Genomic DNA, 26,571 nt, shown 5'->3' on the forward strand with positions numbered 1-26,571 from the left:
ACCAATGGTCCCCAACCTTTGGTCCTCACCTCTGGAGAGAATGAAATACGCCACTTATGAGTCAAACTGGGACTTCCTCCTGCCTTCCTGTGGCTTCAGCCGAATTTAGTACAACCATTCAAGATCCAACAGGCCTCTAACCCTCAAACGACATCAGCTCACAATACGATTTGTAGGCAACAAAAGTAATCAGTGCTTTGACTCTCAATGTTTTATTTTGCCCGAGAGATTAGTTTCATGTCTCCCCTTCCTGTATCCTTCTGACTGAAAGAAATGGTCATTCAGTTCGATTTCTGCTGGGTTCAAGGCCAGCCTAGGCAAGATGCTGTGGAGGGAAGCTCCCCTCTTAGGTCTGTTCTGTTTATTCCCCAGCAGAGATAAAGGGCAGAAGGACTGCGGATTCATCTTGAATATTGGGGAAAGGGTGCAACTGGACGAAGGTGTCCGAAACAAAAACTGGAGGGGAGAAAATCTCTTTGTGCTCCCTTTCCAGCTGTGTTCTTTTGACTCCACAGAATCCTGACCATGTTGAATCAGAAGACCTATTAGATTAAATAGGCTTACTCCCAGGTAAGCGTTGTTAGGGTTGCACCATAAATTGTGCCTGGAGATCAGGGGGAAAACAAACTTCAGACAAACGTGTCCCACATTGCAGCCATAATCTCTGATCACGTTTCACCTCTGCCCTTGCTCACTTCACTTTTAACTGCCCTAGTTGCGAGTGCAATCAGGTTACTACTACTAATAAAAATAAAACTTTATTATTTAAAAGTCTGGGGGTCAGCTTACTGAGTCTAGGGGAGAGACATACTGCAAGTTCCCTGGGTCACAGTTCAGATCCTGTGCCTCTTAGGCGATTACTATAGCATGAAGCCAAACTCCAGTTTTTGTGTATGTGCGCTTGCTTATATTCTTGCATGTTTTACAGAAGACCCCTTCACAACAAGATTCGGATGACCAAGTGTCGGGAGGGAGAGGTGCAAAGCTGTCATGTGGCTTTTCCGCCTAGGGGACCTACATTTCCTAGGAGTGCTCTGCTGTCCCCTTGCCCATGGATGAGGCAGAGCTGTCCGTCTCCAGGGTCCATTTCTTATCTTGCATGAAAAGCTTTCTGCAATACTTATATGTTGTCTCCGGAGATTGGCAGCAAAGAAGTACAGTATTTTCACCCTGTGGCAAAGGTCAGGAACGCTCAGACCGCCTTGCACCACTGGTGCCAAACACCCATTTAGAGCGTTGTCCCTTACAGTGGTACCTCGGGTTAAGTACTTAATTCGTTCCGGACATCCGTACTTAACCTGAAACTGTTCTTAACCTGATGCACTACTTTAGCTAATGGGGCCTCCTGCTGCTGCCGCGCCGCCGGAGCACGATTTCTGTTCTCATCCTGAAGCAAAGTTCTTAACCTGAAGCACTATTTCTGGGTTAGCGGAGTATGTAACCTGAAGCGTATGTAACCTGAGGTACCACTGTATTTTATCAAACCAAGCTTTTGCTACAACAGGCATGGCTCTGTCTCAGGAAATGTTTAATCATGCAATCCCTCCCCCCTCCCCCCCATTTTCTCGATGACAGACTTTCAAAAAAAAGAAACAAACCCCCAACCGAAAATCTTAGGATGTGTGCTTCCTTGTCTGGGTGAAATCACCCTTCACAGTGATAGGAGGATCACTCCGTTAAAGTGGTCCTGCCATACAGATTCTAGCCAGAGAGGATTCTCTCTAAATCCTAGGCTTCTGGAAGTGATTGACAGGGATAGAATTTTATGAGTGGACGAAACCTATTAGCCAGGATGGGCTTGCTGATTTTAAAACGCTTGTGGAAAACACCTTATTGACACTGAACTCAGGGCAGAATTTACAACTGAACACAATGCTAAGTTTTACAGACTTCTAATTAAAAATAGGGGTCCCCACTCTCAGGTCCAGAAGGGGAGGTCTGCATCCATTAAAATAGCTCAGAGGGAAGGGAAAACTCAGCTCCCCAGCAGGAAAAAAACCGATTCATGAGCACAGTCAGTTCCAAAGCACCTCGTGAGTTTTAGGAAGCAGAGCGAGGAGGAAAGAAACACGGCAAATGACACCACTTACTTTCGCTAGCCCTAAGCGCCAGATTTAGCCCCAGCCAGCACCGTAGCAGCCTTGTTAGCATACAGATGGCATTGCTCAGAGCTGCGAGGTGCCGTCTCTCTGCTGCCTGTTTTCTCCCGGGGAATGCTTAGTAAACAGCCGTGCTGCCGGACTTCCTCGAGGGGCACTTCAAAGTGGAAAGGGCAGCTGGATGGGGCCCTCCTCCCTCTTGTCCCCGAGGGAAGCTCCCCTTCCACAGATTGGGAAACCCCCGCTTGAAATTGCAGCAGGCAGAACCAGGAGCTGCAAAGCACAAGTGGCGAGAGCTAAGGTTGCAGGTTCGATCCCCGTCGGGGGCAGATTGCAAGGGGTTGGACTGGATTACCCCGGAGTCCCTCCCAGCTCTGCAGTTCTAAGCTTCACCCGATCTCCTGCCAAGCATGCAAACAAGGGGCCTGAGAAAAGCAGCCTTCAGCCCCAAGCCCGCTTCCTCTCGCTTTTCCTTCCGGCAAGCCCCGTCCAGGTTCCAGCACCTTCTTCCCCCGACCCTCCCGCGGCCAAATGCAGCCAGGCTCCTCTCCATCTCTGCGCCAGGAGAAGACTCTGCAAACACAGCGGTGCAAAAAGGCGGGCGCCCATCTCTCCCTATGTGCGTGCGGGTGTGAAACGAGCCCGTGCAAACATCGCGCATCGTCCCAGCTGCTCCGCGCGCGCCTTGCACCGAGAGCAACGCCCGCCCGCCCCCCTCGGAGCGGGTCCCCGGCTCCGCCCGCCCCTTCCGAGCAGCCTCGGGAGCGACTCCGCCTGCTGCTGGAGGGGGCGGGCGGGCGCCGTGAGTGACAGCGGGGGGCCTCCAATCGGGGACCCCTCTCCGCCCTCGGGGCGGGCACTCCGTCTCGGCGCCGTCCAGTCGGAGGCTCCCTTTGGGCGGCTCGGGAGGGGGGGCGCGTGGGAGGAGCCGGGGGCGGCGCGGGCGCGGAGGAAGAGGCGGGGATGGCCGCGCGCCGTGAAGTCATCGGCATAATCCGGTGGCTCGCGCTGGATCTACTCCGGGTGACTCAGAGAGAGAGGGAGGCAGGCAGAGGGATCTGGCGCGGCGCTCTCCCCCAGCAAGGTAAACGTCCCCCGACACCTCCCGGGAGCATCCTCCGCCCTGCGCTGCGCCCCCTCCGCGGCTCGCCGGATCCTCCACTTCGCTCGGGGCTCCCGCTTCCCCCAAATCGGAGAACCCCCCTCAGCAAGTCCCTTCCCCCTCCCCACGTAAACAAGTCTCCCCGAGGGCCCCCTCCGTAGAGTGCGGGCGACTTCTTCCCGGCGCCCTTGAAGAAGCCAAAGACCCCCAAGAAAGTTTTTTTGGGGGGTCGCGATCCCCCTTGCTTTTCCTATTCCCCCTCCCCGGAGGAAAGATCCTGCCGGATCGCGCCCTTGGCTCGCCGCTGACTTTGTGAGTCAGCTGCAGCTGGAGAAGGGAAGGTCGCGGGAGCGAGGAAAAGGCGGCCGAGAAGCCGGAGACAGGCAGCTGCTGCTGCTGCTCTTCGGGTTGCTTCGCTTTCCAAAGCGGAGAGCGACCAAAATAGGCTGCGAGGGGCCGCCGGGTCGGGCTGCCCCGGCCCTCCAGCGCCTGATGGACAGAGCTGCGTTTGGGTGGCTATAAATAAGCAGCGGCGCGCCGAGAAAGAGGAGGATCCCCGCGCCGGATCTGCAGGAAGAATCTGCCCGGGAAAGCGAGGCAGGTGCCGGGGGCTGCAAGTTCACGCGGCGTCTTGCCCCAAGGAAGGCAACGTCGGGGGGTGGGGTGGTTGCAGGGGTTCCCCGGTCCCTCCCCGGGGTGGAGCTGCCGCCGGGGGCAGGGCGATCCAAGATGGGGAGGGCGGCATTCGGCAGCCGAGCGCAGGAAGGCCAGGATAATCTCTCCGCCCGACGGTCACAAACATTACGCACACAAGGGGCAGCAGGGTCTCCATGGGCCGCTGTCCTCGCTGCCTCCTAGTTGGGCGTCTCAAAACTGAAAAGGAGATCTGGGAGGCCGCCCAGCGCCCCGTCGGGGCTCCTTTCCGCTGCTGCGAAGGTGTTGCCGTACGCGTCCCAAAATAGCCTGGCTCCCACCCCCTCCCTCGGAGCAGGAAGGCGCTGTCTTCTCATCTTTACCCCCCCCCCCAGCAGTACATGCATTCATAATATTTCCGGCGAGGGGGCACAACTCGACGATCCGTTCTTCCTTTGGAGAGGGCTTTGCGCGCCCGGACGCAGCGGCGCTTTGGTGCGCCCTCCCCCGACGGGCGCCTGCCTGCTCCCTCGCCCCGTTGGTGGCCGTTTCTCGGCCGGGAAGGAAGGGGCGGAAAGTTTTTTGGGGTGGGCTCTCAAGTGCGGGGAGGCGCCGCCGTCTTTGGCGCTCTGGCGTCGGGGGCGGCGGGCGGAGCAGGCGGCCAGCTGGAGGCCGCGTCTCGGTGCGCCGAGCTGGCTGGCTGCGAGAGAGGAAGAGGCGAGGTCTCGGCGCGCAGGCTGGGCTGGCTTTGGCATCTCTCCTCCTCCTCTGCTCTCCTTCCTTCCTTCCTTCCTTCCCTCCCTCCGTCTGCTCCGAGAACCAGGAAGTCCCCGCGGCCGACGAGGACGCGCCCTCCCGTCTGGCCCGGTGAGCGGGGCGCCGAGCTAGGCCTGCCTGCGCCGGGGAAGCGCGCCCGGGGCTCGCCTTCGGGGCTCCCTTCGGAAAGGTAAAGCGCCCTGCAACAGCAGCAGTAGCCGGGATCGGCTTCCCCTCCCCCCCGACGGGGACCGGGACCTTGAGTGCGCGCTCCGGGGCTGCTTGGCTCGGCTTTTCCGGCGCGCGCGCCCGCGCCCTGCAAACTGGAAGCGGAGGCCTCGGCAGCCTGCAAAAGTCCTGGAAGAGTCTCGGATCTGGAGCGAGAAGGCGCGCGCGCGGTGGGTGGGGAGGTCGTGGCACCGCGACGGGGCGCCCCACGCGCTGCAGGCGAGGATCCCAAGTTGGGCAACTTTGCCGGGGCTCCCGGGAGAGGCCCCGAGTCTCCCCTTCGTGGCCGGCGCCATGGCGCGCGCGCGCCGAGCCCGCGAAGGTTTCCCCAGCCATTTGCACGAGGAGCCGAGGGACTCCTTTCTGGCGACGGGGCGGCCTTGCAGCTTCAAGGGACCACGCGGGTTGCGTTGCATCGCCTTGCGGAGTTGCAAAGTTTTGCAGAGCCCCGATTCGGGTTCATGTGAACCAAGAAATGGTGGAGCCGCCGCCGAACTTGGAGGGGTGTTTTTTTTTGTTTTTTTTTTGCGCGCCCTGGCCGTGAACGTGGCCTGTGACCCGGCGGCCTTGGGGCGCCCTTGCCTCCTTATGCGCCCTCGGCGGCTCCCTCGAGGTCCGGGCAATGAATGCAAAGGCCGCCTGGCCTTGCTGTCCTGCTATGCAGCGGCGTGTTAGGAGGTGGGGCAGCTTTTGCTGAGCGAGTTGGCCCATTGTTATGCAAATTGCAGGCACACTTTCTCTTTGTGGACCTAATTGCCCTGCTAGTTTCATTCTTGTCTCTCTCCTCCCTCCCTCCTCCTCCTCTCCAGTCCCTTTGTTACTGCAGGGAAGGGGGAAAAAAGATATAGCTGCAGCAGGACAAAATTAGAGGCAGATTTTTTAAGTCCATCTGCAATTCATCAGATGCATAAAACAAAATTCCTTGTTGGTTGTGAGCATTTTGAAGCGCATTCAAAGTTAAGCGTATCGGGTAACAGATGTGGGTTTGACAGAGGTGAAGGCAATGCTTCATTAAGCAAGAATTTCTTCTGCGCTGTGTCTCTGCTTTAAGGACGGCGGGATTTTATGAAAAGTGTTCGCCACCAGAGCTTGTTCAAAGCAGCCTTGGATCTCTCCTTTTGTTCATTTCTGCCGTGTCACATCTGAGGAGGGCTTTGACCAACACCTGAGGCTGCAGACTGACAAGGGGAAAAAGTCCTCCAGCTAAAAATGTTATATTGTTAGTGCTGGAATTCTATTTAATACATGCTTTTCAAAAGTTTAGCTGGAATTAATATCCACCCTGTTGCATGTGCCGACTTCTGCTTTGCTTTGAAGTGAAGATCACAAACTGCAGAGGGAGGTTTCCTCTGCAAATTTTATTTCTCTTTTAAACCGTTAAACTCCTGGCTATTATTGTTGTAACCTCCGTGATCCGGGCATGAAGACTTCTCAGCTGGCAGCAAATGGGCAGACGGACACAAATCCTTTGAAGTATTTCCAGTGTGTTCCCGTGGTCTCCGCTGTTTGGGAAGACAATTGTGTTTGAAGCTGCCTCCCCCCCCCCCGCCTTTTGCTCAGAGTTAACTTTAGCTGAGATTCTCTCAAGAGATTATTACCTGAAAACAACATTTCAGGAGCAAGCCCAGGTGAGGGCCAGAAATCAGACATTCCTGCAAGGAAAGAAGATGGCGTAGCCCTTGTTTTAACCACAGTTCTCAAACGTAACACAGGGATAAAGTTTGCTGCTGTTAGATTATGGTTCTTAGTGTGAGTTTTTGCATTTTGTAACTTTTCTCCGTGGGACAGCCGCGTGGAAACCCTTGTGGCAACACCAACAGAAAGTCCTGTGGCATCTTGGAAACCTGACATATTTTCCACGGGACGGACTTTTTGAGGGTCAGTCCACAGAAGCGAATGCTATAAGACATTTGTTAGTCTTTATGGTGCCAGAAGAACCCCCAAAACCTCTGGTATTTTGTCACGTTGCTTTGGCTTTTTAAGACATAGCTGTCAACTTTTCCTTTTTCGTTCCTGTTCGGAATAAGGGAATTTCCCTTTTAAAAAAAGGGAAACGTTGACAGCTATGTTGTTAAGAACTTTGCACAGAGTGATTGATGCTTTGGGCTCCTACTTTTTCATGCCTCCTTCCCAGCAGGCTACCATATTCTCTTAAAGTTCCCAGCTAATGCCTTCTCCATTGGATGTTAGGAGACGGCGCTTGTCTTCTAAATTGGCTTGCCGGTCCCTTGTGGAGTGGAGCTGCCTGGGTCCTTTGCATGATGCAAAGCTCTTCTTCCGTGTTTCTGTCCCTTCTTGCCCACCTGTTGGCTCTTTGTTCTGCCTCTCAGGCCATGTCTCCCTCCTGCTTTTTGCAAAATACTTCCTATGCCAGCTGTACTAGGAGTCTGTGGAGGGCTGAGGCCCCCCTCCCTCTTCCCTTCTCCAGGGAGGGTTCTGGCCCATGCTTTCTGAAACCTGAGTCCCGGCTTGTTTATGAGTCTGTTCCGAGATTATTTGTCGTTCTTGGCGGTTTGTCGTTCTTCTGCTTCCTCTGGGGGCCCTGTCCTAGAGTTTGCAAAATACCAGTTTTGCTCCCAAACGGTAATTATCCCCCCCCCTCTGTAAATTACATCTACACAACGGTTGGAGTTATGGGGGCTGTTATCTATTCGATCTGCTTTCTAATACTGTGCAGACAATAATCCCTGACGAGCCTTGGAGGAAAATAGATAACGCCCAGCTTTTGTCTGCTTTGGACTTATCCATGTTTTGCAGAATAACTTGTGAAGAGGCTTGTTTGGCGCGAAGGAGTGACGAAATTCAAGGCTGTTCCAGTGTTTTTGCAGCTTTGAGCCGCTCTGTGAAGCTGAACCTTTGCCAGTTTGAATCAGCTTCTTAGAAGGGACTGCCCGGCGCTGTTGGAAGTTTGCCAGGCGTGTTTTGCAACTGACGGGGGTCCGCTTGCAACCCCCTGGAAGATCTCTGGGGGGCAGGTTGGTGGGTTCGCCCGACTGGCCCTTTCCAGTGAAGCCTGGGCCTGCCAGAAGCGACGGGGCTTCTCATCAGTGTCAAATCTAGATAGTCCAAAGATTGGTGACCTTCTGATCTGGCCACCCTTGATTTAGAACCAGAATAAGGGGGCGCTTTGTCCTTGCTCCCTATTTTGGCGCAGTGGGTGATGTTATGATTGCTTCGGGGAACGTGCCCCATGGGATTTTAAAGCTCCAGAAGAAAAATTGGGGTCCCCCCCCCGCTCTGTTTGTCAGTGTGCCATCCCTGGAACGTAACTCTCGTGTAAATTGCAAGTTAACCTGGACTAAGAAGGGACACCGGTGGCTGTGTGACCTATTCTTCCTTTGCAAAAGCACTGAATCTAATGTGTATTTTTGCCACTTGTCTTTGGCTTCGACCTGCACTGGTCAAGGAAGAGCCTGCTGCTCCCATTGCTCTCAGCAAACAGGGGTCAGCAAACTTTTTCAGCAGGGAGCCGTGTCCACTGTCCCTCAGACTTTGTGGGGGGGCCGGACTATATTTTGGGGGAAAAATAATGAACGAATTCCTATGCCCCACAAATAACCCAGAGATGCATTTTAAATAAAAGGACACATTCTACTCATGTAAAAACATGCTGATTCTCGGACCGTCCATGGGCTGGATTGAGAAGGCGATTGGGCTGGATCCGGCCCCTGGGCCTTAGTTTGCCTACCCATGCTCTCAACTCTTGTGCGAGTAAAAAGAAGAAGTCCTTATTGTAAATACGCAGGGGTGGCAATCTGACGAATGAGTTCTATTTTTTCCCCATTTGTATTTGCTGTTATTGCTTAGCAAATTTATTGGTTGGAACTCGATAGTCTCTGTGAATGATGGGAACAAACAGAAAATAAACAGGACTGTACGGTACAAGGAGGTTCTGATATTGCATTCATACCGTACTGTGGGCTTTTGCAGCCACTGAATATGCCTTCTGGTGCCTTTTCTAGCGGTTAACGTATTCTTTCTATAATACAGTGGTCCCTTGGTTCTCAAACGCCTTGGTATTCAGACAACTTGGAACCCAAACACTGCAAATTTGGAAGTAAGTGTTCCAGTTTGGGAACTTTTTTTGGAAGCCGAACGTGCTCTGTTTTGAGTGTTACGCTTCCGTTTTGAGTGTTACGCTGAGGTCTGTCTGTTTCTGCTATTTATTTTGCGTTTTTGTTTTTGCGGCTCTTTTGATTTTGTGACTGTGGAACCCAGTTCAGCTACTGATTGATTGATTGATTGTGTGACTGCAATACGTCGTTTGTTGCTTTTATTTTATGGATCAGTGGTCTCGTTAGATAGTAAAATTCATGTTAAATTGCTGTGTTAGGGGTTGTTTTTAGAAGTCTGGAACGGATTAATCTGTTTTGCGTGACTTTCTATGGGAAAGTGCCCCTTGGTTTTGGAACGGACTTCCGGAATGGATTAAGATTGAGAATCAAAGGACCACTGTAATGCATTCTTAATACAAAAATCCAGAGTGCCTTTTTTTGGCCAAATAATATTTATTTGTTTTCCAAATTTTGAACAGATCAACGCCAAATTACATCAAAATTAATGCAATTTTTCCCCAAAGAGTTGACTTCCCGCTCTTGGTCCTAGATGCATTCCTGCTTTCCCCCATTGCTGGTAACAATGTTCTGTGTGTTCATCCCCATGAGGTGGGGTTCCAGTCCCCACTCGGCCGTGAAGCTGCCGTCGGGGAGCCCCTCCCTCTCAGCCTGGCCTACCTCTCAAGGTTGTTGTGAGGATATAGTGGGGAGAACAACAATATACTCTACCTTGGAGGAAAGGTGAGATAGAAACGCCATAGGAAATAAACTTCGTGTGGAAATGGCCTTACTCCTAAATGGTGCCATTGTCAAAGCAACCATAAATTCAGTTTCTAATACATCAGAAATGTTGCTTCTGGTGCATAACTCTGGCTAAATCTCAAAGAACATGCTGCACCCATTGCAGGGGTGTGAAGATAACTATTTATTTCTTCTTTCACACTGGCTAGATAGCAGTTTCTGTTTAAATTTAGCCTTTCTGATAGCAGTTCTGCATTTTCTGGCAGTGCTAGGAGGCTCCCACTGCATTGGAATGGCAGTCCCTTGTCTCTTGCAAAACACCTTCCAAAGCCACCTTTCCCTGGAAAAAACCCACTAGATGCAGTTTTGTACGTTTAAAACACTTCCTTTTGTGATGGCGGTTTGTGGGGGGGGGGCTGATGAGCCACCGGGGACTCTGCAGGTATGGTTTGTTTTGCACAGTCTGGCTTTGGAAGTATTTGCATGTCTCACCTTGCAAGCAGTGGGGATCCCCAGGTAGATGACTTTAATCCAGCCCTGTGACTTGTTCCAATTGCTGCCTGGCTTAATCAGAGGAAGGACGGGGCGATTAAAACACAAGAATGTAATGCTTGCACAAATATAAAAAAACGTACTGGAGTAATGAAGTATTTCTGAGTATTTAGCGCTGGACTATAAAAGGATGGAATTGGTAATTATAGGATAGGAAACAGGGGAAGATGGAAAGGAATTGCTGAAATAAGTAATAGAAGTGGAATACAAAAAGGGAGGTGTGAGGAGGTCGTGGAAATATGTGAAGGAAAGATAAGATATTGAATTTTTTTTCTTTTTTTGATGTGTTTTTAAATTGTTTTTGTTTTGTCTTGTTAGTTTAATGTTTTAGTGTTATTGTTTTTGTATTGTAATGTACTGTTTTTTCTTTGTTTCTTTGTAGTGTTTAATTTGTTGTAAAAGTAATAAATATTATTAAAGAAATAAAATAAAAGGATGGAATTGGAAGAAAGGGGTCTTAGGCTGTGTTTCTTTTTTAAAAAAAATGATTTTAAATAATATAAACAAATTACAAGCAACAATTCCAGGTCCAAATATCGAGATTACTCTGAATCTCCAGACTCGCCCCCCCCAACCCATCCATGGGTCCCATTAATAATATTTACAACTGCATATCAACTTTTATCCAAATTTTTATCCTTCTAAATTATCCATTCTTTCTGTTACTTTACAAGTGTGGTGGTTAAAATCCTGCCAATGTTTTAATTTGCTTGCAGCGGTCTTGTAAGTGAATCACAAACTTTCCCCATTCTTTTTTTAAAGTTCTGTTCTTCTTGATTCCTGAGCTTCCCAGATAATTTTGCCGTTTTGGCACAAGTCCATCAACTTGGTTTGTCGTTTGTTTCTAGCAAACCCAGCCAGATGGGCAGGGTATAAAATACTAAATTATTATTATTATTGGTCACGGTTGTTTATTCCTTCCATCTCTGGCGTCTTTGACTGTGTTTCTAAGGCTCCCGTGTTGTTGTTTTCTGGTAGCATGAAATGGATGATGTAGCAGCAGATGACGGGCTCCTGTTTGAACCCTTTTCATACTAGGTGTGCTTGTTCCAATTCAGGGATGCTTCACACCCCGTGGAACACCGTGCAATGGCCAGCGCCACTCGCCAACCATTGTCCTTCTGTTTTCTGGTCATTTAGTCCAGCCCCTTGCGATGCAGGAATCTCAGCCATGACAGATGACCACCCAACCTCTGCTTAAATACATCTGAGGAAGGAAGGAGAGTCCCATCACCTCCTGAGGGAGACAGTTCTGCTGTCGGAAAGTTCTTCCTGACGTTGGGTCGGAATCTCCTCTCTCGGAACTTGAAGCCATTAGTGCACCCAAAGGACAAAAGCAAAACCTTGCACGCCCTTCAAACGCCGTAGGTTCTTGGTTCCGGTATCAAACAAGGTGGCTTCTCGCAAGAACCCAGCGTTGCCCTCTCTTCTCCCCGGGGTGCTTTCCGCAGTTGCTGAATTTCTGTCTTGGGAGACCCATCCCTCTGGGGATCTGTGGGGTTTGGGGCCCCAAAGGGGTCTGGCCATAGCTCTCAACCGTCCCTTATTTGGCAGGAAACTCCCTTATCCCAGCGCCGTGTCCCGCTGCTGTCCCTTATTGATGATGTCCCTTAAATTTCCCGGGTTTCAAAGGAAGCAGCTCCTCTCCCTCCCTCCCTGCCGGCCAGGGAGGAGGGAGGCTCCAAGTGTGTTGCTTGGCTGCGTTGCTCACCCAGTAAGGAGTCTTAAGAACGACTGGGGGGTGGAGCTTGCAAGCCTTGTGCCGATCAAATCAGCCGTGTTGCCTGGGGACTCGCCTTTGCTCAGCGCTTCCCAGCGGAGAGGTGACGGTGGTTTTCCTTGCTGCATCCCCTTTGCCGGGTTGCTGTGCTGTGGGAACCACCGCTTGAGGCTTTGTTTGGCTGCTGGCTGGGCTTTCTGCCTTTGGCTTGGAGGGGCTCAGAAGGTGAACATTCCTGCGCCCGGAAAATCCCTTATTTTGGCTGTTGGTCCCTTATTTTCGAGGCTGCTGGTCCCTTATTTTCAAATGTGTAAGTTGACAGCTATGGGTCTGGCAGGTAATGCACACTGAGGCAGCAGAAGCCAAGATAGGCAGAAGTTGGGAAGGGAGAGCTTGGTCTGGCAAGGTGCCCTCTGAGGGGAGGCTTTGCCAACACCTGGTGGAGCTAGGTTGGTTTTTGAGCTCACCTGAGTCGATGCTGAGCCAGGTGACCGGTGCGGTTGTTTCACAGCCGAGATGGTGGCATTGATCGGTCCAACTCTGGCAGCAAACTTTGTGGCGGATGCACAGTCCAGGTGGGAAGATAAGATGCAGGGATGGCAGTGGGAAGTCCTAGTAAGACTCTTCTTTCTCTTCCCCAACATCACCCTACAACTCTCTTAGGACGATGCCCCTGTCCAGTGCCCCTGTCCGCCCGCTGTAGGTGGCTCTCTTGGAGAGGACTGGACTGTTAGGGTTCTCGGTTGAGTGGCACATGCCACTCAAGACGCAGCATGCTTGGAAGAATGCAGTGGTACCTCTAGTTATGGATTTAATTTGTTTCGGGGTGCCATGTGCACCCCCAAAAATCCGTAACTAGAGGCGCCGTTTCTGTGCATGCACGAGGCACAATAGAGCGCTTCTGCATATGTATGAGTGGCAAAACCTGGAAGTACAGTGGTACCTCAGGTTACATACGCTTCAGGTTACAGACTCCTCTAACCCAGAAATAGTGCTTCAGGTTAAGAACTTTGCTTCAGGATGTGAACAGAAATCGTTCTCTGGCAGCATAGCAGCAGCTGGAGGCCCCATTAGCTAAAGTGGTGCTTCAGGTTAAGAACTGTTTCAGGTTAAGAACGGACCTCCGGAACGAATTAAGTACTTAACTTGAGGTACCACTGTATACACTTCCAGGTTTGCCGCAGCCGTAACCCAAAGATTCTGCAACCTGGAGGTTATGCAACACGAGATACCGCTGTACAGCTGTACTTAGCATGGCGGCATTCTGGTTGAGGGGAGAAAGATACCCACTTTCTAGGAAACTGCTCTGAGTCTTGTTCTTGTCATGCAACCTATAGGACTGCAGTGTTTGGCATGTCTGGTTGTGCAACGGGTGCCGGCTGAAATTGTGGTGTGTGAAGTGGTATAAAGCGCAGGCCTCCAAAGCTCCTTATTTTGTCTGTTCTCTTCCCCACCCCCATCCCTCCAAGGTTTTCACACGTGGGCCTGCATGACTCGATCTCTCTCTAGACTCAGGGTCCTGGATTCCGTAGCAGGAATTTTCCATTTATTCCTCTGTTGCTTCATTGCAGCCATCCAAATTTGCTCAGTCCTCTGTCATCACTATTTGACATTTATTGCAGTGTTGGGGAGGGGCGATTTTTGAGTTGTTCTTGTTTGTTTTTTTATGTACTGTATTCTGTGCTTTTATATTGCGTTTTTACGTTGCGAGAGGCCCTGAGACCTGTGGGGTGTAGGGCGATATGCAAATCTAATAATAATAATACATTTTAATATAATGGGTTGTATCTTACAGTAGGCCCACTGAAATCCATGTGGGCAGAAAAGGAGAAGACATGCTTTGGTGCCTCTGTGAGCAAGTGTTGGCTTGATGTATTTAGGAGACGTCTCCTTCATTGGTAGCGATACAAACAGCAGATTCTTAACCCTCATCAAAATCCGTATCTGTATTCCAAATGCAAGCAAAGCATTCTTGTAGCAGAGAACTCTTGTCTCGGAGATACTCCCATGGCCCTAATAAACTGTTGATGACCACAAGTCCGAGAACCTGCGTCTTTAGTTCCCATTGAAATGAATGGACATTGCCTGAGGCCCATTCACTTCCGCTAGTTTACTCTGAGTAGTGGTGGTTGGATCAAGCTCAGCATCCTCAGAGTTTAGATTACCGTATTTTTTGCTGTATAAGACTCACTTTTTCCCTCCTAAAAAGTAAGGGGAAATGTGTGTGCGTCTTACGGAGCAAATGCAGGCTGTGCAGCTATCCCAGAAGCCAGAACAGCAAGAGGGATTGCTGCTTTCACTGCACAGCGATCCCTCTTGCTGTTCTGGCTTTTGAGATTCAGAATATTTTTTTTCTTGTTTTCCTCCTCCAAAAACTAGGTGCGTCTTGTGGTCTGGTGCGTTTTATAGAGCGAAAAATACAGTAGTTATTCTGCACCGACAGAATGAGTTTTCAAAGGCAGGGTTAAGGATCTGTTCTGTCCTTCACAGATAGCGTCCGGTTCCTTTCTCTGGAATGCGCATTTGTCTTTTATCATTTATATCAATTTATATACGTTATAAAAAGAAAACGTGCGATTTTGATCTTAACAAGTCCGGTTTGTTTAAAAGTTTCTGGCTGGAAACCCAGCCAGATGGGCGGGGAAGAAATAATAAATTATTATTAAATTATTGTTATTATATTTTCACGGCCCTTTAGGAAGTGAGGCAATAACTGTAATTATTTCCATATGCTCTGTTCTAATTTATGCTTTGCATCGTTACTTGGCTGTGGACAACTGACCTTCACATTGTGTTTCTCTCCCTGCAGCCGGACTGTGGACTGAAAGCGAGGCAGAGAGCAGATGGCTACTCCGACAGATCCCGGTGCCATGCCTCATCCCGGACCTTCTCCGGGGCCAGGGCTCTCTCCCGGACCCATACTGGGTCCCAGCCCAGGACCAGGTCCCTCGCCCAGTTCGGTGCACAGCATGATGGGGCCGAGTCCTGGACCTCCAAGTGTTCCGCATTCCATGCCCGCTATGGGACCGAACGATTACCCGCCAGAAGGAATGCACCCCATGCACAAAGTAAGCATTTTCAGTTTTTCCCCATGTTGTGCACGTCTTTTTTTCCCTTCAAAATTGTTTATTAGTTTTCACAATATTATAAACAAACACATAAGACGAACAAACATAAATCATAGCCTTATTGAAAATTACACTTATTAACTTTGTTAGGTGACTTCCTCGCTTCCCCTTAGTTGAATTTCATTGCATGTCCTTTTAACGGTTTTCCAAATCCCAATTCTTACAAAATTTAACTTAGACATTAACATCCTTAAATCTTCACCTTATGGAATTAAACATATTAATTCATCACTTAACATAAATAAAATTCTAAGCCAATTAAATATCTGCAAGCTGTTTTCAGTTAATTTGATTTAGCTAGATAAGCATTAAATTTAATCCACTCTTCCTGACACTCCTCCTCCTCCTCCTGGTCACGGACTCTTCCGGTTAGGTCAACTAGCTCCGAAAAATCCATCATCTTCATTTGCCATTCTTCTATCGTTGGTAATTCTTGGGTTTTCCAGTTTTTAGCTAATAAAATATGGGCAGCAGTTGTTGTGCACGTCTGACATCAGTAGGGTCGCTTGCACGGCAAACATTGGTGGCTGAAATGCCCTCATTCGCACAGCTATTAAAAGTGCCCAAGCCCCAAGATACCAGGATCTGATGGTCTATCAGTGAAATATTATAAGACATTGTAAGACTGGCTCATCCAACCTCTGGTAGAAGTATCTTAACTCGATTTTGTGAGGGGGCAAAGTACCTGAAACATGGAAGCAAGCTTATATTACTCTGATTCCTAAACAGGGTCAAGATAGATCCAGTGTTAAAAACTACAGACCAATCTCCCTACTCAATGTGATTACAAAATGTTTGCAAATATACTGGCCAACAGGCTAAAGAAGGTTTTATCTGAGTATATTCATAAAGACCAGGCAGGATTTCTGCCTGGAAGACATATGAAAGACAACTTTAGAAATGTTGTGGATATTTTGGAAAAGTTAGAAGCAAGAAAGAGTTGTAAAGCAATGTTAATGTTTATTGATGCAGAGAAAGCCTTTGACAATGTATCTTGGAGTTTTATGTTACATAAAATAGATAACTTTATTAAAAGTGCCAAAGCCCTGCGCTCCTTTTGCATTTAGCCGCAGACTGGACAAGGCTGAAAAGCAGTGGCTGTGCCTTTGTGTTCCAGAATAATCACTTTAAGCTTTATATTATCTAAGTTAAAGGGCAGACGGTGATCCTGTGATACGGAAATGCATTTGACTCCTGCAACTGAGCAGTGCTTCTGTAGCGCATGAACTGAATGCTCCAGTTATGGCAAACAGTTTTGACTTAGGTTTCTGCAATCCTATATCCATTTACTTACCAGGGCGTTTAGTAGCATTGAAGACAACGGGACTTACCGTATTTTTCGCCCTATAGGGCGCACCAGCCCACAAGGCGCACTTTTTTGGGGGGAGGGGGGAAAGGGAAACCCCCCCCCCTGAGCCCCAAAGAGCAAAGAAGCCATGACAGTGAGCGGGATAGATCCCGCTAGCTGTCTTGGCTTCGTTTTTATCCTCAGGGCTGGGGGTCTGGGAGTAATGGCGAGGTTGCACTCAACCTCGCCATCGCTCCCAGAGCTTGCTGCTATCCGAAGCCCCAGGAGCACGGCGCTGTAGCCCGCTGCGCACCCCGGACTTAGGGCAGCTATCCACAAGCCTGCGGCGCCCGGAGGGAACTCCCGCTGGGCTCCGCAGGCTTGCGGATAGCTGCCCTAAGCCTGGGGTGCGCAGTGCCGCTCTCCACGGACTTCGGGCTGCAAGCACCTATCCGCAAGGCTTTCGGAGCCCGCGAGAGTTCCCGCCGGGCTCCGCAGGCTTGCGGATAGCTTCCTGAAGCTTGGAGAGCGAGAGGGGTCGGTGTGCACCGACCCCTCTCGCTCTCCAGGCTTCAGCGAAAGCCTGCATTCGCCCCATAGGACGCACACACATTTCCCCTTCATTTTTGGAGGGGAAAAAGTGCGTCCCATAGGGTGAAAAATACGGTACCTCTGAGTAGCCATGTCTAAGATGGCGCTGCCAGTTTCCTTTTGAAGAAGGATGGCAGTTTGGAAACTAAAGCAGTATATTTTGGATGCTGTCCTGAAGCTTGAACACCACCTACTGGGAATGGCGTTTTTATTGAAATCACTGGGTCTGGGTAGTAAATACAGGATCCGGGCATTTGAAATCACACTGTGTCCTTACTCAGGCTTGTAAATGGCTACTCGATCTTGGTGCGACTCTTGTAAGGCCACATCCGTACAATAAAAGAGGGAAGCTTACAAGTGGAATATTTTCAACGTTTTCCCAAATCGAAATGCATCACAAATGGTGGGTGCTGTTATGGGTGGGATAGCATAACTTTTGAGGTTCTTAATTTTTGTAGACTCAGCTGGCAATGTTGAGCTAGCACCTTACATCCCGATCCTGAGTGAGTTACATGGAAGCAAGTTCCCCTGAAATTGCTGGGGCTTACTTCTGTGTAAGGGACGCGGGTGGCACTGTGGGTTAAACCACAGAGCCTAGGACTTGCCGATCAGAAGGTTGGCGGTTCGAATCCCTGCAACGGGATGAGCTCCTGTTGCTTGGTCCCTGCTCCTGCCAACCTAGCAGTTCAAAAGCACCCCAAAAAGTGCAAGTAGATAAATAGGTACCGCTCCGGCGGGAAGGTAAACGGTATTTCCATGCGCTGCTCTGGTTCGCCAGAAGCGGCTTAGCCCTGCTGTACGCCGGCTCCCTCAGCCAATAAAGTGAGATGAGCGCCACAACCCCAGAGTCGGCCACGACTGGACCTAATGGTCAGGGATCCCTTTACCTTTACTTCTGTGTAAACACGCCTGGGCAGAGCTCCTGGGCAGCTTTACTCTCATGCGAACAGGGGTTTATTTGCCTTTGGGCTTATGAATGATGGGAGATTAGTGGTTTTCTCTTTCTTTATGACCACAATCCAAAAGTAAAGGATTTATACTTTAGAAGTGGCTTGTTGCAAGTTTTGTTTCTGAGCTAAGCTCCTTTTGGTATAGGGATTGTTGTTTTTGGTCATGTCATTTGGCGTGCGTGTGATACAAACTGTGTTTAATGGGACTTGTATATTTTCAAGTTCCTACTCTGATTTGTAACCCTCCGTTTCTTGTGAATTTGGCACAGCCCCAGGAACAAAAAGTTCCCCAAGAATAATTGGGCTGCAGTATCGCCTCCTGAAGGGGAATGATCGCATTGCACCAAAGGCCACGCAGAGATCAGTTAACTTAGTTCTTCAGGTTAAGGTTTTGAGAACTTTAAAGCCCTACACGGCTCAGGACCTCAATACCTCAAGGATCGCCTCTCCCGATGTGAACTGACCGAGACCCTCCATTTGTCTATGTCCCCCACTCCCAGAGAGGTTTGGAGGGTGGCAACAAGAGAGCGGTGCCTTTTCTGTGGTGGCTCCCCAGTTTTGAAACACTGTCCCCAGAGAGACATGCCTTCAGGCACCAGGCAAAAACATTCCCCTTTACCTTTCATCCATTAAATAATCTGTGGCCTGTAAAAGTGTGGGAGAAACGACTATTATTAATGATTTGTTTGTCAGTATGCTTTTGACTATGTTTTTATGAATGATGTTCTGTAATGTGTTTTTTATGTAGTACACTGCCCTGGGAGCTTTTGATAAAGGGTGGTATATAAATTGATTGAAAAAATGCGAATACTAATATAATAATGATGACAACTGGTTGGTTGGCGACAAATCTGCCTTAAGGTGGGCCCTGGGAGCGTCTTGCCCGGCCTTCCTCTTCCTCACTTGCTTCCTGCTTTCCCATTCTTAACGGATCTGCCAACTGCCATGGAACATTCTGGACCCATAAATGCCATAGGGAGGAAACTCCCTTCTTGGACATCAGCCCACCTGCTCTGAAGCATCTTCTGCCCACGGCAAAGAGGCCATTTTTGGTGCGTCTCCAACTGCTTTTCCACGGTCCCATAACTTCGAAACGCCTCGATCCGCCTTGGCAAACATCTCCATCATAAGAAAGGCTGCTTGTGCCAAGGGCATCGTTTTCAGGATAGCTCTGGTCCTTTTTCAACACGAACAAAATGCCCTTCCCAAAATTGAGAATTTCTAGCGCTGTAGTTTTCATTATGTGTTATTAGGGATAGCAGCGGCTGTTGTTGATTTATTGGGAATCCTGTTCCTTCGAGAGAAAGGAAGAAATGGAGTTCCTCCTCTCGAGCAGATTAGTTTGAAAATGCCGTTGGGTATAAAGGAAAACTTCTGGCCGTGCAGAAACCTGTTGCACTGTCTTGCAGCTCTCCCCACCTCCCCAAATCTGGAATCATTTATTCTTCCTTTTGTAGCAGAGTTCTGATTTTCCTCCCAGCTTCTCTCGCTTTCTCTCCATCGCTCTCAACACTTGGAGGCTTGGACATGGCCTTGGCTGGGGGGAGAACAAGAGATGGGAGCGTGGCAGCTGTGTGTTTGTTTGTTTGTGTGTGTGTGTGTGCAAGGGGACGGAGAGTGTGCGTGCGCACACATGCGCGAGTCTGTGCGCTGCCCCTTTTTCTCCGGAAAGCAGCTGCTGACTGCTCCTTTCCCTTTAAATAACGGCTCCCCAGTGCTCTGCATTTGCAGCTGGCAAGGGAAGTAAATCTTCTATTTCCTCCTGCGCTGATGTTTTTGCTTTTTTTAAAATAAAAAAACCTCCAGGCTTGCAATTTCCAGGTTTCCTTTGCATGGACTTCGCTCTGTTTTCCCCGCTCCCCTCCCTGCCTGTTCAATTCTGCCTTCCGTGTGGATCTCATCCTGACCCCACATGGCAATATCTCACTTCCCCTGGGTGAATCCAGTTGCCTTCCATGAGTTTCATTCTCATTGCTCAGATACCTCCCCCCCCTCTCTCTCTCTTTCTCCCTTGACTGAGTCTGAGTCTCTTTCTTGCTTCACAAATTCAGTTTTTTGCTGGTGTTGGGCGCTGCAAGGGCTCCGTGAGGTTTTTCTGCTTCTCCTTCCTCCTGCCCCATAGGAAGGGCTGGTTCCTACCATTGAATAAAAGGTAAAGGTAAAGGTACCCCTGCCCGTACGGGCCAGTCTTGACAGACTCTAGGGTTGTGCGCCCATCTCACTCAAGAGGCCGGGAGCCAGCGCTGTCCGGAAACACTTCCGGGTCACGTGGCCAGCGTGACAAAGCTGCATCTGGCGAGCCAGAGCCGCACACGGAAACGCCGTTTACCTTCCCGCCAGTAAGCGGTCCCTATTTATCTACTTGCACCCGGGGGTGCTTTTGAACTGCTAGGTTGGCAGGCGCTGGGACCGAGCAACGGGAGCGCACCCCGCCGCGGGGATTCGAACCGCTGACCTTTCGATCGGCAAGCCCTAGGCGCTGAGGCTTTTACCCACAGTGCCACCCGCGTCCCTCTACCATTGAATATTCACATTCAAATGGTCTTGGGGATGTTCTGGGGCGGCAGTTGCTGCTCAGAGCGCCCCAGACAACACATCTCCTCTTCTTCTGAGCTCCTTGCGTCTGTTCCTGGGTTATGGACAGCAGAGGGCCTTCTTGGTGGTGGCACCCGCCCTGTGGAACGCCCTCCCACCAGATGTCAAGGAAATAAACAACTACCTGACTTTTAGAAGACATCTGAAGGCAGCCCTGTTTAGGGAAGTTTTTAATGTTTGATGTTTTATTGTGCTTTTAATTCTGTTGGGAGCCGCCCAGAGCGGCTGGGGAAACCACAACAGGGCTCTCAAGAAGTCTTGGGGTTCAGCGAATGGCTTTTGAAGCTGCTCTAAGTTAGGTTCGGAATGAGAAAAGTCAAACACGCTTGAATCGTAAAGGGACAGTTTCAGAAAAGATGGGTGCTGTATCGCGTACAACTCTCACCGTGTTCATTTGATGCCATCGGAGCTCCTTGAGTCTTCAGTTTTCTTGGTCTTTTTAGCATTGTGTTTTAGATGTTGACCTAGGATCGCAATATTTCAAACATGGACAGAAAAGTTGTTGAGCTTTGGGGGCAAAATCGCTTTTAAAATGCCAACTTTGAGCTGTTTTTATGGGGAAACTGCACTGCTGACATGGGCTGCCATACGTCCAAATTTTCCCAATTTCCACCTGGAATCTGCTGCTGACCTCTGTTCTGTTCTGGGAAAATCCGGACATATGGCAACCCCAGCTGACCTGATTTTAATTCTGTGTGTGTACATGTCTAGAGACCCATTTTTTTCTGAAATGATGGAGCAGTCCAGAAACGTATGCATGTTTTTCCTCTGTTTACAGCCCATTGATGGTTTGCATGAGAAAGGAATGGTGGAAGACCTGCACAACAGCGCCATGAAGACCGCAAGCATGAGGCCCCCGCATCCTGGCATGGGGCCGCCCCAGAGCCCAAGGGATCAGCACAGCCAAGGTGGGTTTTCCAGGGGGCTGGCGATATAGTTGAGGTTGCTCTTAAGATCTGTGAAGCTGCTCGCTAATTTGGACAGGGTGCCTTGTGCCCTTGGTTGTCAGATTCTTGCTGGTTATTTTGGTGGTGGTTGTCTTTCTGCCTTTATTTATAAAAGGCTTTTGAAGCTGTTATAAAGAGCTAAATAAACTTTCCCCTGGAGAGGCACTCCTTCCTAAAAGTTTAGGCTCAAAAAGAATTGCAAGGAAAGCAAGTTTAAGGGTACGTTCGCAACTCCAATTACGTAAACTTCAGGACACGTAAGTGGCAAACATGGAAGTGTATTTCTGGGTTTTTGCCGCATGCGCAGAAGCGCTCTACTGCATTGCGTGTGTGCGCAGAACAGGCACCTCTGATTGCGGGAATCTTGGGATCTGGCTGGAGCTCCAGAACGGATCCCGTCCACAACCCGAGGTACCACTGTATTTTCTGCTTTCATTGGGTGCGTTTTCGTGTTTTGGAGAATCTGTATTTATTAGAAAATCAAGAAATTATTCACACGGTGGAACAAAACCACATGAGCACTGTTTGTGGAATGGAAACTTAATACAGCGAGATGAACTGTCCCGTCCATCTGTTTTCCCAAGGATATCCCTATTTCTAAATATGAAATGGCCCTTGTCACCCAGTCCAACTGTGGCTCTGCCAGAAACTTCTCTCTAACTTTCTCACTAACCGGCCAAGTCTCTCCCTCTTTGCCTTTGGAGCCTGTCCCAGTTGCCACAAGAGGACCTGGTAGCACTTTTCCTTGTGATTTTTCTGGATTCGCGATGCCTCCTTTAGTTGCAGCCTCAGCTGTTCCAACCAAAACATAGTCAAATAATTTCCCCCATGCCTGTCCTGCCATGGTGAGCCCTGACAGGGGCTCCTATACCTTCCGCCTTTGTTTTGTGTTTGGATAAGATCCCAAAAGGGCAAATGTCCAGGCTAGAGAACGAAGGCAGAGCCCCATGTTTGCATGCAGAGAAAGCAGACAGAAAGCATGGCTTGCCTGCAGAAGGTCCTGGGTTCAAATCCCAGCATATCTGGCTAGGGTTGGGAAAGACCCTGTCTCAAATCCTGGCCAGCTGCTGCCAGCCTGTGCAGGCAGTACTCAGCTGTAGGTGGGCCTGTGATCTGGACTGGAAAGGGCAGTTTTCTATATAACGTCAGACTGATGATCTATCCGGACTAATGCTTTGACTGCCAGCATTTTTAGCCCTCCTGCAATGGCTTCCTAGGAAGGAACTCTCCGTTACGTCGATTAAATTCTTGCTTAGCTCATAGAATCAGAGGCTTGTAGAGCTGGAAAGGGACCACAGCAGTCATCTAGTCCAGCCCCACCGCGATGCAGGGATTTTGGGTTGGATGAGTCTGTAGCATTGGAGTTTGTTTGCATTTATTCAGAGTTCATTGGAAAGGAACTATTATTATTATTATTATTATTATTATTAATTTACTGCCCTATACCCAGGGGTCTCAGGGCAGTTCACAGAATAAAATCAAGATATAAAACCACAAAATACCTAATAAAAATAACAACACCATAGCCCCCTCTAAAAGAGCCACATTTTAAAAGGGCATTGGTTAAAAAGGAACGTTGTTGCCTGGTGCTTAAAGGTGTATAATGAAGGCACCAAGTGAACTTCCCTGGGGAGAGCATTCCACAGACGGGGAGCCACTGCAGAGAAGGCCCCGTTCTCGTATTGCCATGCTCCGGACCTATTGAGGAGGGGACATACAAAGAAGGTCATCAGATGATGATCTCAGAGTCTGGGTAGGTTCATATGGAAAGAGGCGGTCTTGAGGTATTGTGGTCCTGAGCCGTTTAAGGCTTCAGAGGTCAAAACCAGCACTTTGAATTGGGCCCGGAAACTAATTCGTAGCTGTTGCAGTCAGACCACGATCAGTGTAATAAGCTCATACCGTCTTGCAACCTGGCCGCTGAATTCTGCAGCAGCTGAAGTTTCCAAACCGTCTTCAGAGGCAGCCCTACGTATAACGCATTGCAGCAATCTAACCTTGAGGTCACCAGAGCGAAGGCAACAGAACTATCTGGGTGGGTGCTTGCTTTGTGATGTCCTTGCTGAGGAAGCACAGGTGTGGTGGGGAGGGAAGCCACGGAGAGCCTGCTGCAGTTTTAATTTGCGTCCCTTCAGTAAGCAGTATTCGGGGCAGGCAGATGTTTGCCGGACCAAATAAAAACGTAAAGGGACCCTTGACCATTAGGTCCAGTCATGACCGACTCTGGGGTTGCGCACTCATTTTGCTCTATAGGCCGAGGGAGCCGGCGTTTGTCCACAGACAGCTTCCGGGTCATGTGGCCAGCATGACTAAGCCGCTTCTGGCGAACCAGAGCAGCACACGGAAACGCCGTTTACCTTCCCGCCGGAGTGGTACCTATTTATCTACTTGCACTTTGACGTGCTTTTGAACTGCTAGGTTGGCAGGGGCAGGGACCGAGCAACGGGAGCTCACCCCATCGCGGGGATTCGAACTGCCGACCTTCTGATTGGCAAGTCCTAGGCTCTGTGGTTTAACCCACAGTGCGACCCGTGTCCCGCCAGACCAAATACATGATATGAAAATGGTGCAACCTGCCTAGGGTTTAGCATTGTGCACACCTTGTGTGCGGGATATATCCTCCCCTTCGCGATTTGCATCTCCCTTTCCTTTGCCACCCCCGCCGCCTGCCTTCTTGGGGGCTTCTCCTTGCATTCCCTCGGCCGACACATCCAGCCGCTTCTTTTCCGCTGCTTACGGAGGGCAGGCCAGGCCTCGGAAAGGTCAAACGTTCTCGTCGCGGCATATGCTGCGCAGCTAAGCTCTGAGAACAGAAGGTAAGCATAAAATACGGTTAATCTCTGGCAGTTTCTGAAAACAAATGAGCAGCGGCAGAAGCACATCATTCGGGGGTCCCTTCCCAGAGGAATTCACGGTTGAAACCAAGCGCTTGGGATGGTTTCGGTATTTAGATAAGGCTTGCAAAGGCTCTGCAGTTTAAACAGTTGCCTGGCATTCCAGAAGCTCAGCTGAACAGAAAGGGAGTTACTTATTTCAGAAGGCTATTATGCCACCAAATTCTGCAGGCTGCTTCCCTGTGTCCCCTTTTGAAAACACGAACGTTGCAATCAGAGGGATATTTATATATCCTCCTCCTATTGATACTGGGCTGCCTGCTTTTCGTTCTGTTCCTATTAAAAAGGAAAATGCAGCAGGCTTTAGAAGGACTTGCATTCATTTGAGCGCCAGGCCCAGCACCCAGCCGCCTGAGCAAACAACGTGTATTCATGCCTCGATACGGTTACAGCGTAAAACCTCGTTCTGGCCTGACATATCGTTGCATGCTTACGTTGCCAAAGGTTTCCCCCAGATTGGGGGGCTCCTGTTACTTTACGTAGGGCCTGGAATAGTATTGTGAAAGTGGAGAACAGTGTGTAGCAATAGATACATAGATAGCAAGGCTAGCCCAGTAAATTTGGGGACATCTAAACATCCTCTTACGGGACGCGGGCGGCGCTGTGGGTTAAACCACAGAGCCCAGGACTTGCCGATCAGAAGGTTGGTGGTTCGAATCCCCGCAATGGGGTGAGCTCCCATTGCTTGGTCCCTTCTCCTGCCAACCTAGCAGTTCAAAAGCACATCAAAGTGCAAGTAGATAAATAGGTACCGCTCTGGCAGGAAGGTAAATGCCGTTTCCGTGCACTGCTCTGGTTTGCCAGAAGCGGCTTAGTCATGCTGGCCACGTGACTTGAAAGCTCTACGCCAGCTCCCTCGTCCAATAAAGCGAGATGAGCGCCACAACCCCAGAGTCAGTGATGACTGGACCTAATGGTCAGGGGTCCCTTTACCTTACTCTTTACAGAAACAGAGGGACACGGGTGGCACTGTGGGCTAAACCACAGAGTCTAGGGCTTGCCAATCAGAAGGTCGGCGGTTCGAATCCCTGCAATGGGGTGAGCTCCCGTTGCTTGGTCCCTGCTCCTGCTAACCTAGCAGTTCGAAAGCACGTCAAAGTACAAGTAGACAAATAGGTACCACTCCGGCGGGAAGGTAAACAGCGTTTCAGTGCACTGCTCTGGTTTGCCAGAAGCGGCTTAGTCTAAAAAGCAGTTGCCCATATTCACTTAGAGACACTGAAACATCTTTGTGAGATGGTGATTTTACAAACAGGTGGCAGGATCACACCCGAGTGTTAAGGAATGGAGAGAGCGGTTGTGACCTGGCAAGAATCTTCCTCCTCTGTCCAATTCATCATTTTATTTCCTGTTTAACAGAAGACTAAAAGAGTTCACATTGTGTATGTGTGTGCTTTGATGGCTTGCATATTTAAGAGTAAATTAAGTGAGAATGGGAATAGGGACGCGGGTGGTGCTGTGGGTTAAACCACAGAGCCTAGGACTTACTGATCAGAAGGTCAGCGGTTCGAATCCCCGCGATGGGGTGAGCTCTCGTTGCTCGGTCCCTGCTCCAGCCAACCTAGCAGTTTGAAAGCACGTCAAAGTGCAAGTAGATAAATAGGTACTGCTCCAGTGGGAAGGTAAAAGCCGTTTCCATGCGCTGCTCTGGTTCGCCAGAAGCGGCTTAGTCATGCTGGCCACATGACCCGGAAGCTGTATACCGGCTCCCTTGGCCAATAAAGCAAGATGAGTGCCGCAACCCCAGAGTCGGTCACAACTGGACCTAATGGTCAGGGGTCCCTTTACCTTTACCTTAAGTGGGAATGGTACACCTAGCCCCCCACCCAAGTGCTGTTACATGAAATGCTGCTTTAATCAATGTTGGGCTGTTTTAGTAACCCTGAAGCGCTCTGCTAAGAAAGCATTTATTCCTGCGCAAGGTTGCGGGATGCCGCTCTCAAATGGCTAAAACAGCTGAAGGAGTGGATGGGGAGCCTATGGGTGACTAAGGGAGAGTAGCAACAGGAGGACTTGGGGATTTATTATGGCACGGAGGGGATAAAAACGCTGAGCGACGGCTGGCTGTGACGCAGGGGGACCCGAAGGCCCGGATGGAAAAGCAAGCCATCAGGAATATTTGCACTCTTGCAGTGAAACTTGCATCCTCTTGCAAGGGGCTTGTTTTAAATGTGCAGCTTGTACAGTGGTTCCTTGGTTCTGAAACTTAATGCCTTCCAGAAGTCTGTTCCAAAACCAAAGCGTTCCAAAACCAAGGCACGCTTTCCCATAGAAAGTAATGCAAAATTGATT

At 49.7% G+C, this 26,571-nt stretch overlaps 1 protein-coding gene across 4 annotated transcripts in view; it reads left to right on the forward strand.

Moving 5' to 3' along the window:
* Positions 1-4,670: 4,670 nt before the first annotated feature.
* Positions 4,671-26,571, forward strand: part of SMARCA2 (SWI/SNF related, matrix associated, actin dependent regulator of chromatin, subfamily a, member 2) — a 129,150-nt gene continuing 107,249 nt past the window's right edge. For 2 of the 4 annotated variants that reach the window (XM_053371157.1, XM_053371158.1), the window contains exons 1-3: positions 4,671-4,780; positions 14,696-14,954; positions 21,217-21,346. In XM_053371157.1, the coding sequence (XP_053227132.1) occupies positions 14,730-14,954; positions 21,217-21,346 (355 nt within the window). In that variant the 5' untranslated portion in view covers positions 4,671-4,780; positions 14,696-14,729. Of the gene's footprint in view, positions 4,781-14,695; positions 14,955-18,807; positions 18,896-21,216; positions 21,347-26,571 lie in introns of those variants that run through there. The other 2 variants (XM_053371159.1, XM_053371160.1) reach the window with 2 other exon arrangements.

This window comes from Podarcis raffonei, chromosome 17 (assembly GCF_027172205.1).
Source record: "Podarcis raffonei isolate rPodRaf1 chromosome 17, rPodRaf1.pri, whole genome shotgun sequence".
In the NCBI taxonomy this organism is placed as follows: Eukaryota; Metazoa; Chordata; class Lepidosauria; order Squamata; family Lacertidae; genus Podarcis; species Podarcis raffonei.